This window comes from Psittacula echo (assembly GCF_963264785.1).
Source record: "Psittacula echo genome assembly, chromosome: 6".
In the NCBI taxonomy this organism is placed as follows: domain Eukaryota; kingdom Metazoa; phylum Chordata; class Aves; order Psittaciformes; family Psittacidae; genus Psittacula; species Psittacula echo.
In genome coordinates, this window is record NC_137743.1 from 50452769 (window position 1) to 50465026 (window position 12258).

General features: G+C 38.3%; 1 protein-coding gene across 1 annotated transcript in view; it reads right to left on the reverse strand.

The window, feature by feature from the left end:
* The window catches only part of PHYHIPL (phytanoyl-CoA 2-hydroxylase interacting protein like), a gene marked incomplete at both ends in the record, with an annotated part of 35029 nt that overhangs the window by 4901 nt on the left and 17870 nt on the right, over positions 1-12258 (reverse strand). The window contains 2 exons of the mRNA XM_080621813.1: positions 324-498; positions 4328-4524. Of these exons, the coding sequence (XP_080477939.1) occupies positions 324-498; positions 4328-4524 (372 nt within the window). The remainder of the gene's footprint in view (positions 1-323; positions 499-4327; positions 4525-12258) is intronic.

Genomic DNA, 12258 nt, shown 5'->3' on the forward strand with positions numbered 1-12258 from the left:
GTAGCCAGCAGCAGGCATACAAGTGGCCCTGCTCCCCTTTGGTTCACTAGCCTTCTTTCCTACCCTGGCACAAGCAGTGGTGCCAGGCACAGCACTCTGGGGCAGCTGCACTGCTGCAAAACAAACGGCCAGTCCAGCTGCCTCTCATTAGAGCACCAAACCTTGAGAACATACAAAGCCTGAAGTTACAATTCTAGCTTCCAAGTGTGACTATTCTAACTCTACCAGCCTAGCTGGCACTGGTAGATGGCTAACCCACTCAGGCAGCACAACGAATGTTAATTGCATACATCCTGTGGTGCATGTTTCCTCAGCAATATTACCTGCTGTGCAAAACTCAATGATTTCACTCCACTCAGAAACAACGTAATCACCATCAACTTGCTTTGAAGCTGTCTGCACTGCTACTGTGTATTCTGTTCTTGGGCTCAAGAACCAGTGCCCGCGGACTGTCATAGGCAAAGGAACAGCTTTGGCCACCAATTTCGTAGGGACATCCTGACAGAAATAAAAAGACAAAGCAATACACAAGTCAGCATGCAACCAAATCAATTCACAATCCATTGTTTTTGCAATGTAATTCCCAATCCCTGGCTCTCCTGCATAAACCTTAGTTATGTCTCACAGTTGATTGCTGCAGCAATGAAAATCATATAAATAAAAGTAACAATAAAAAAATTTAATAAAAAATAACAGAGTGGCAGAGGACAGTGGCCTATGGTCTGCTATAAAAGAGCTATGCTGATAACTTGTATGTATATTATTGGTTCCAAGCGACTATAGACTGATACTATTATATATAACCCAAACATATAATTCAGACTAGGGCCAAAGACATGCTACTGAGCACAAGGATATCTTTAAGAGCTTCTTGTGCTCTCATTGCCATAGTTTTCTTTCAAACAAAATTCCTTCTGCTGTCAACCTGTCCACCTATATTGCTGTTGATTTCTTCCAAACCAAACCTTAACAGAGAAAATTACATATGTTGCAAGAGTAACTTTGTGTGGTTTACATGCATCAAAATACCCTTATGTAGAGGAAGGGCCAGAGCAAGCCATCCAGCTAGGCAGTTTGTGCCTGCCATTGCACCTCTTGCTTCCCATCCAGTCACCATTTCAGATAGATACTGTGCTTTGCTCTTCCAGTGTATTGCACTACAGTGCAACAAAGAATAGCTGCTTGTTGTTGTTGAAATGCCTCATCTCCACAACATCAAAGGCTGTAGCACAGACCACAAAGGAGAAGAAAAAAAATTGAAGAACTGGACAGTTTACGATAGAATTGTGGGTGAAAGGATGCTAAGTGAAGTTGAATGATTCTCTGCACAGTGTACCTGAGGAGCTATGATAGAGAGAGGTATAGATAGATAGAGATATACTCTTGGATATATCAGTAATCACAGAATAATAAGATGGCTGCCTCGTGAAAAGCAAGAATTTTAGATAACATCCATAGCTCTCCACCTATAAATACTAGCCCATAGTCATCTTATAAATACCAGCACAATAGTCCCTTAAGGAGAAAAGAAATAGCAAAGAGACATTTTCTGTTCATGAGCTGTAAGCAAACCTAAACCATTTTTTTTTTTTTTACTTGTCTTCTATTATGGAAAAATATCTTTCTTTTATTGTTTTTCCATCAGCAAAAAATATTCTTTGGTTTTTGTACTAATAAAGTGCAAAATTAGCAGCTTGTGATGTAACAAGAACTGAAATGTGACTGACTGATAATCAAGGGTAACATTTTGTTTTCATGATTTCTTTTTTGCTAATCCTTATTTAAATCAAATAACAGTTGGGAAAAATTACAAGGAAAAATTAAAGAACTCCCGAAAGACATTTAAAGCTGCCACCCTGGAACTGCCTTGCAAAGGTGTCACACTGGACTGAATTTGCTACTGCTAATTCTGTCAATAGCTGTGACAGTGAAAATCATTAGTCTTCCTGTCAGCTTTTCTTTGGCTATGGTGAAAACTGCCTCCAATGGGGTCAGGTCTCTGTGCCCACACACTGGTGATGGCTTTTACCCCCACAAATTTTGTCAGTTTTTATGTAATATTAAAAGCCTCATTGCCCCCATGCATCAAAGCCTCACCTTTGAGCTGTGTATCAGGAAACTCTTCTAATGCACCAAAAAGGGGCTGATTACCTAACCCCACATTAAACAGAGGGCAGACGTTTTATCTCTTGCACAGCTGTGGAGGAGGGGCAGATATGATGCTTTTCAGAACTCTTATTTTGATGCTCTTTTTCTAAGCAAACACTTTATTTAATTTTTTTTCAGGTCCCTGACCTCAGGAAAAGATGCTCAAATGCTCTTGTTGGAATTCCTCTGGGGATTCTCCATTTCTTCCTTTCATCTCTTTTCTGCTCAGCTCTCATTCCTGGCTGAGCCCCCAAAGAAGTGCAAAGGAGGTCACATGCCAGCTCAAGGGCAGCAGGGATTCTGGTGCAGCAAATGGCTGCTCCATCACCAACATCCACCAGACAACTCTGAAAGTACCTAGATGGCAATAATTTCCAAGAGCAACCTGGAAGCACTGAGTAACTAATACATGAGTCACACTACCTCTTCTCCTCTTTGGGAAAAGATGCCTGCTTTGCAGTTCCTTTTCAGTGCCAAAGCAGCAGCTTTCACTTTTCAGCTTTGACTTTCTCCTTTTTCGTCTTACCCTTCTCTTTTCCAAGTCTGCTCGCAGGACACATTTTGGGAACTCAGCACACCCAGGTTCTAGTCCTAGTTTTGCTGAATATCTAAATATATCATTTCCTATTAGACGGGAAGAATAATACTTCCATGTCTTAAAAAAAGAAAGGAGGTATGCAAACTGCATTGAGAAAAACACAAAGCCGTATTAAAATTTTAGTCTTTGCACACTACTACCAATAGAAACCTCCTCCTTCACAGATACGACAATAGTCTTAAATAATAAAATTGTGTGTACCCTAAAAATGCTGAATATACTTTCTATATTTGCAAACATTTTAACACTAGTCTCATCACTCTGACACAGGCTTTGAAGTGTATACAGTTTTTTATCTGCCAAGGTGGCTTTACTTTATATAAAACCAAATTTTACAACTTTACACCAGTTTGCACATGAAAAAAAACAAAACTGTGTGCAGTTCTGGTGTCCCCAACATAAAAAGGACATGGAACTGTTGGAACAAGTCCAGGGGAGGGCCACGAGGATGATCACGGGACTGGAGCACCTCCCATATGAAGATAGGCTGAGAAAGTTGGGGCTGTTCAGCCTGGAGAAGAGAAGGCTGCATGGAGACCTTCCAGTATCTGAAGGGGGGCTATAGGGATGCTGGGGATGGACTCTTCATTAGGGACTGTAGTGATGGGACAAGGGGTAACGGGTTCAAACTGAAACAGGGGAAGTTTAGATTGGATATAAGGAAGAAATTCTTTACTGTGAGGGTGGTGAGGCACTGGAATGGGTTGCCCAGGGAGGTTGTGAATGCTCCATCCTTGGTGGTGTTCAAGGCCAGGTTGGATGAGGCCTTGAGTGGCATGGTTTAGTGTGAGGTGTCCCTGCCCATGGCAGGGGGGCTGGAACTAGATGATCTTAAGGTCCTTTCCAACCCTAACTATTCTATGATTCTATGATTAATAAAACTAAACGCATTTGTGCCTTGGCCAACCTTATCTTTTAGAGATATTGGCAAAATAGTTTTTAAATTTGCAGATGATTGTGTTGTTTAATCTTCTATCTCATTCCATGTTTCCATGGATATGTCCGCATTTCAACTACTCTGAGGTAAAAGCAAATTTTGCTGGGCTTGATAAGTACAGATTCTGCAGTGCATTCAGTATGTCCCTGCATCAGTGGCTTGAGGAAAGAGGACAGATGAATATTAAGGTCACAGTACTGAACTCAACAAACTAAAATCGCTGGAAGCCTTCTAGAAGTGCAATAGAATTTGTGACTCTTCTGTTGAAAAGACGTGTTGCTTTCATGCGTCTGTCACTGAAAAAGGACAGGCACAAAACACATAAATTGTTTAAATACTGATTAAGAACTAGTCAGGAATAAAAATGTCTTTCTTATAACACATTGTACAGTCTCAAAAACTGTTTTCAAATGAAGAAGGGAAAAGTACCGTTCAGTTTTATATGGAATAAATGCATCTATGTGTACACGCACATAGGCTAGAGATGGAGAAGGTATTCAGAGTAAAAAATAAACAGTCAATCAGATTGTCAAAACCCACCTTTGCTGGATGTCCAATACCTGTCTCTCATGGTTTGCCTTTGAAAGGTTAATAAAACACTGAGACTCATCTATTTAAACCTGAGATTTTAAAATGAAAATTACCTTGTGTTTAAATTTGTTGGAATTCTTGTTTTCTTTCTTGTTGAGATCAATGAAGTAATGAGTAATACGGTCCTTGGATTTAGAATCCATGTCCCAAGAAATCTTGAAGGAATCACATGTGATGTTACTTATTTTGATGTTGTGTGGCACTGGAAGTTCCTCCATCTCTGCAATCCCACTATCTTGTGATTTATTCCCTGCATAAAAAAACAAGCATGATTTGTTCATTTAAAGACCTATTAGGTATCTGCTTTCTGTGTTCCGATACAATCCCATTTCTGAGCAGCCTTTAACAAAGGCTCATAGGTGGTACTCAGAAGCAACTATGAGCTACAATTATGCAAGTGTCCATGTCAGTGATGGGAAACACTGGAAAGGGATGAAATTCCTCACGTGAATAAGCACTAATAACATGCAAGCAGGCTGCAGAGACTGGCTAATATCACAACTGTGTGCCACTGCAGCTCGAGAATAAAAAACATTTAAAGCTATCTGGTCCTACAGCATTTAATTAAGATGGCCGCAACATTCACAGTTCATATAATGGCCCTATCCGTACCTGTCAGTGAGATAAATACAAATAGAAATCTTATTCATCGTAAATCTATTTTTCAAGCACAAAGTAAAACCAATCTCTTCAAGATTTATAGATGGCATATGTATGTACACATATAGATAAAGTACTGTATCCTTCGCAATGAAAGAATTAACAGTGATCACCTTGTTGAGCCACAGTAAAAGGGACATACACACCCATTTCATTTTCCGGTCTATTATTTCTATTCTATTTGCCCAGTTGAGATCCTGCAGTGTTCTTGGGACGTCTTTTTCTAATTTTTCTAAAGGTATATGGCAAATGAACAAATAACCATTGACGCCAAAAAGCATCACAGGTTCTAAAACTAGGTTTTCCCTTAGTTCCCAAGGGAACCTTGTAGTAAAGCATTCCATGAACATTAAACTTCAGAAACATTAGGTGATATTGTACTATGTAAGACACAAGTCAAAAGTGAATAAACCATTTTAAAAAAGCAAAAATATGAGAAAAATGAGTGGGTAAAAAGGAAAAAATACAGAAGATTATGTAAGAGAAGGGGTAAAAAACCACAACATAAAAAAAGAATAAAAAATCAAACATAGATGAGATTATAAAGAAAAAAAGGAGAAAAACAAGACTAAAGTCAGTGTAAGAAAGAAAGGTTCCAAAATCTGTCCAGGTGAGGAAGACAGGAAGCTCATGCAGAGATGTGAGGCAAAACACTGTCAGGATTGTTTTAAGTCACATCTAATTACAGAAGAACACACTATTTATACTTCCACCATAACTGATGAAAACCTGGAAACAGAAGGTGAGTCTGGTCAGTAATAATAATAAAAATGTGACTTGAAAACATTAGGGACATTTCAACCTCCCAACATGCTCTGTCAAAGAAATACACCAACACCTCAATGCAGGAATATTAACGTGGGCCTCTTTGTTCAAAATTCTCACGGACATGTGAAATTCAACCACAGAGTTTGCAAAATCCACAGATTTACAGCAAGTATTCTGAAGAAAGTAATTTTACTGATGATTTCAAGAACCAAAATTAACACTTCTCTGTTTTCTGTTCCATTTTGTGCCTTTACATCCAACAGATTGTCTATTCTTCACACATCCTATTGCCTTTTTTTTTTTCACTTCTCAACTAACATCAAAGTCAGATAGTGCATGGTCTTGCTAAAATCCTACCCTATTTTTGCCATTCACAATGACATTATCAACAGCTGGACTGGCTGCTGTAGATGCAGAAATAGCAGTCATTACTGAAAGCTTCCTGTTCATATGAAATACATAGTAAATGTTTTTCCCAACATGAGACTTCAGGAAGCCAGCAAGGAGAAAATGGCACTGCTTTCTTTTACAAGCATTTTGTATTGGAAAAATGACTGAAAGCTCTACTAAGTACACTGAAAGGGTTACATATGATCACTTGCCTAGGAGCAAGGGTCTGTGCTTAAGCAGAGGACGGAATGATGATGCTGCAGTTCTCAGACCTGGAGAGCTGGACAGACTTGGATTCCAGAACACCAAGTAACTGAACAGGCATGCAGTTAGGAAATCCAAGCCACGTATATCCACCATGTGTTAATGTGCAAATTCTTTGCCCCAAAAGAGACCTTCTGTACTCCATACCTATGGGCCTTAGCCAAGTTACACAGAGCCACAATAGTTTAAGCTTCAGGACACATGTGCAAATCAGTAATGACCATTGACAAAAAGTAACAGATGAAAAAAGACTTTTTTCGGGAGCAAAAGTGCTTCTGTAAATGGGTATTGTCTTCTGTACAGTTATTGGAATTGATGGCTGGCATACACCTTTTGATGTCTGCACCCCTGATCCTTTTAATTTTGTTGCTTAAGAAGTGAATAATAGCTTAAGTAAATGTCTAGCAGAAAATCTTCAGGTAATCCTTAGCAACATTTTAATATCAGTCTAAGAAAACAAAACCACTTGCATTACTAAGTGCTAAGCTATCCTTTTTGTTACAGTGGAACAAAATCCAAAATAAACACTTCCCTGAAGCATTTAAAGCTCTTTGAGAGTGGAAAAAAAAAATTTCACACATTTCTAAATAAAAACAGAATATGAACAGAATATTGAATAAGAAAGTAAAATACAACACAAGCATCACCAGCAAGCAATACTCGGGTTTCCCTTCTATTTAAAATATGAAATATCTGTGATATTTGTAATGCATACTTCTATTTTGATACATATTTGTGTTGCCCTGAACGTCAGAATCCATTGAGTCGACAGGCAGTAATAGGAAATTGATAATGATACATAGTACTAATAAGGAGGATGATTCAGTGAGCATTGATAAATGGTGACTTTTGAATACCAACCAGTATACCATTGCATGGGAACAAGATAAAAAAGGACACAGTATGCTCTTCCTTTCCTAGATTTGACTGATCCTAGGAAACAAACATACAGTGATCAGCTTTGCCCATGCAGCAGACACCCTAGCACTCAGACCACCAAGAGATTTTGAAGAAGCATTCTCTTGTAGAGCATAAGCTCTAACTGGAATCTGGGTCCTGAAATAACTAGTGCTTTCCAATGTTAGGAACAGCATTCTGTCCTGAGATGTACTGCAATATGACATAAAAATGTGAGATAGAGGGCTTAACATCACTGCACCCTAATTAAGATGACAGGATAGCACAGAAAGAGAGTAAGAATATCCTATCCAGTCTGATAATATATGTCCACCATTTATAACAAGCACATAATGCTGAATATTTCCATTAGAGTTCATCAATATTATAAAAGCATCACAACTACTACAATACACAGTTATATAAGTTGAAATAGTAAGAACAGACAGAATTTTCAATAGCACAAGGGTAACTCTGAGCTAAACTTGGAAGTCAGGTGTTTAAGAAAATACTATTTGCTGTTAAAGTGGGGGTTCAATTAGGGTGCGATAGTATTGTCATCCAAATCACTTAAAAATGCTGGGTGCTGCAAAACACTGCTTAGCAGACTACCTGCTAGTTAAAACTGGAGACTTCAAGGGTGTTGTAAGAGTACTATAGGGGTCATGGAGATCAAAACCTGACAGATATAACTGACTAAAAGGTAACACATTTGTACCTTGCCTTTTTTTCCACTTGTGCTTTGGTGAGCATTTTGAATGGGTTTTCATACTGGAGAGCATGTCCACTTCAAGACACTTCTTTATACCAGGATCAACTTAAAGAATAGATCAACATCAGGAAACAGGACATCTACTGAAAACAGAAAGAGCAGCTGAACTTACTCAAAACCAGCATATATTTGCCCTAAAGCACTCAAAAACTTCAGCTGATATGGATGTGAAAATAGGTGGAGAAGGACTGCTTTCATGTTCGTCACTTTGCCACTTCACTGAGGCTAAACTGATCTTTCTTTGATGAAGCATCACAATACAGACAAAAAGTGAACATGAAAGTAGTGTAGAAAATGCTGCTCTGAGCAGCTTCATATAAAATTAAAATAGTGTCCAGTTAAAATGGCTATTTCATTGTGCACATTCATGTTGCTTTAACACTGGAAGCCACAGTGGGACTGTATAGAGTCATTGTTTTCAGGTCTCTTTTGGGCAGACGCTTATAGAAGAACTAGTAGTCAAACAAACCTGGCCTCCCCTGCCAAAAATCCTAGGCATGTCACCCCTGTGCGCTGCAGAAACGCCTCTAATTTAACAAAAAAAAACCAGTTCACCTTTAGAACAAGTGAAAGAGTCCAGTGATTCTTGACCTGTATAAGAAGACAAAGACCACTCGTGTGTGCATAGGTCACACTGGAAGCAAAAGACTTTAAATTTCTTGAAAGCCAAAGAATAAATACAACATGCCAGCTTTATTGAGATCAGCTGGAGAACCGCAGGATTAATGTTTTATGCTCCTATTCACAGGCTTATCTCTCTCTGCCATATCCAGAGTTAAATTTCAAGTTAAACTGTCTAATCAATTTTAAAGCAGTTATGATACTCACTGCTGCAGCTGAGCCAAAATGCTGGCAAATGGATAACAAACTGATTTTATTTATATACACATAGACACACTTAATTTAGTATCCGCATTATATCTTCTGCTTACATAAATTATCTCTGAATGGGGAAAAAAAAAAAGGCAGAAAATTCCCATTGAAAATTCATGGCTTTCACCTGTCACTGTTGGCGACAAATGATGATGACTTGGAATTTGTTAAGTCCACACGGAAAAGATCTGGAAAAGGATGATGGGTTTTTTTAATTTGCCTCATCACTCAAAACAAGTTGAACCCTTACATCTGCAGCAGTGGAAGGAGAGTGAAAAGAACCTTGACACACCCTCTGATTGGTACTTACTGGGCATTGGCAATCACGAGTTTTTATCAATTTAGAATACTTGTTCATTTTTTACCCCTTAGTTCTAAAACCACGTAATTTCACAGAAGGGCAAGGGAGTATGTGCCTACTGACTTTCAATTTCATATACAAACTCTTAGTTATCCACAAAAGAAATCCTGAAAGGGCTAGTCTGTAATCTACCCTCTAAGCATACTTACAGCTCACAGAAGTGAGTTTTATGAAACTAGGCCAATAAAATAATACATTTCTGGGTTCCTGTGACCTTGCTTATAGAAGTTTTGACTCAAATTACCTTGGCAAACACATTCCTGCTATTGAGCATTAACAATGGAAAAAAATTAACAGCAGCTGTATGATATGCATTTAATGAAAATATACAATCCCTATGCAGACATCCCATAGTTCAAATATTATCACTTAGTTGGAAACATTAAAAATACAGTCTCATGCTGAAAGGTTGTATACCAGACACACTGCAGTAGAACTCAAGAACTCCTAAGTATTCAGAACTCATGCAATTTGTATTGAGCAACAATACAATATTTCCTAACGCCATCCATAACACTAATACATCACCTTTCACAGATTTAACTATGTAGCTTGCTGAACTATGCGAGCATGAAAAATTATCCAGCAGTCAAGAAACAAATTCACAGAATACAGAACCTGCAATGACTGAATACAATGACATAATAGCCATCCACCATCAGAGGAAAAACTACAGGTATTTCAGCCATAATGAGTGTGATTGCTTCTACTCAGTGTGAAATAAACTCGTGAAATATTCATTCAACTGCAGCGATGTCCATCAAATCTGGAGAAATTAAAAGAAGGCAGTGCCAGGTAAAATCCTTTCCTCTCTGCTAGAGCTGTGAATGCATCCCTTCAGTAATCCTGGATGACAAAATATAGCTGTAAAATATTACAATTTTTTTTGCAATTTAGACTTGAATACTAGGGGGAATGACCAAGGTAATATACGAAGGCTTTTCAGATTGCTATTTCCCCTTCATGGGGTTTAGATTCAACCAAATCAGCTATTTGTCCTATATCTGGACAAAAATAATTCACTAATTTTGTATGTGGAAAAAAATGTAAATATCTAACCAGACTTGGAGTAAATGGGGAGAAAGGGGGTCTGTTTGAACCCTCATGCCACCAAAATCAGAGCTGTCCTAAGTAGTGGTAGAAAGTTACACATCTCTGAAGTGATGTAAATGTGCTTTATATTACTGAGCCCAAACATGCCAAGAGAACAACCAACAGAAAGGAGAAGAAACAGTAAAATAGCTTTTCCTTGCATAATTTAAAATCTCTTGTCAGCTGTGTTTCCTGCTAGTGCTTTGTCCTTCTGTCCCTCAAGATGCCAATTACATCAGCTTAATGAAGTGTAACTTAACATTTTCATTTAAAAACACTATGAACCCTCCTCAACATATATAAATAGGCTTGCCTCATTTGGCATCTTCAGTTGTATGGACAAAGACAAAACATTTGGTTCTAACTTTTTTTGTACTCAGGAATAAAACTTCAGTGTCTTTAGCATCATGTTGTGTGAAACATGAACTTCTGATGCTCTTCGGGCAGACATTCAAAAATCACTATTATGACTCTCCTGAGCTGCCAAACCATTGCTACGGATGAACACACGTTCGAGAAAACATATTCTCGAAAGATCTGTAAAAACCATTACGGCATTTTAGACTGTCAATCTGTAAATCTCACGCTTGTCCTTGCATCTGAAATGGTTGCTATTAAGAAGTCTCTTTATCTGAGGATAGAACTCTTTGCATTTAATACAGTCTAGATTTAAAACAAAACACAACACAAACAGTGGAATGCTTGTTAGTGATGGCTGTAAGTTACACTGAAACATCTTAAGAGCTCACTAGTTTAGCTACCACATTCTCAGCTGACGAGGTGACAGCTAATACTTGAGGACAGCAGTTTCCTAAACTTTGACTTCACACTGATTTGCAAAAAAACAACTGTTAAAAAACTCAGTTTAATTTGCCAGAAGACATGCCTGTATTTAGAGACTTCAAGTAAACATAGTGCTAAAAGTCATGGAATCTAATAATTCCCAAAGAATCTAATTAAGATGCAGAAATGTCAATACTTTTTAAAGTCAAGGCACTTATTTAATGCTTAGTTGAAACTTGCTAGACAAAAGGCAAAGTAAATATGTGGTTCTACTCAAAGTCTATCTGAAGACCGGCTGTTCTCTGAATATACTACTAGCAGCAACAAAGAAGAAAACAGTTCAACATACTTTCAAAAAATGAGATCTGTTGACATTTGCATGATCAAAAAAGGCTTTGTGATGGGAAAAAAAATAAATATGGAAACCTAGGTGATAGGTGATAGCACGTATTTCAGGGGTACTATACAGGCAATACAGAAAACTAAGCCTGTGTATCATGCCAAGCTCCTGAAGAATCTTCACCTCTAACACTGACCTGTGGCTCAGGATTGAAAGTTTGTTACAAAAAAGAACTAGATTCAGTTATAATTGTTCCATTCATCCAAACTCTGGCAGTCTGTGCTAAAGCACCTCCTGGAAGCCTTTAGGTTGCTGCAATTTTTTATGGCAGGTAAGATACCTGGAAGTTACTGAACTAACTGGGAATGCCAAAAGCACAAGGAAGCCTTTGTGATATCCCACAACCAGCAACTGGAAAAGGAAAGCCAGTGGAACAGTCATTATGCCGCTTCTATGTCACCACAATATTTTCCCACACTGATGTAATTTCACGCATCTGGTTCACGTAGTTTGGTGCTTATCTGGGCTGTTGTCATGCAGAACATAGCGCAAAGTGCTGCTCTGTACCGTCTTTAGAAAGACACACAAGATACTAACCCCTGCAGTTATTTCTGTGAAGTGTTAGCTCCATGAAAACCTAGGAATTTGATAAGGGAAATGTGACTAGGGTTTGTGAGCCAGAAAATAAACAAGGTGAAACTGTACCCAGATAGCACAACATTAGAAGCTAACACTGGATCCTTAACACATTCTGGGAAGGTATCTGAAAATCAAATGATATGTA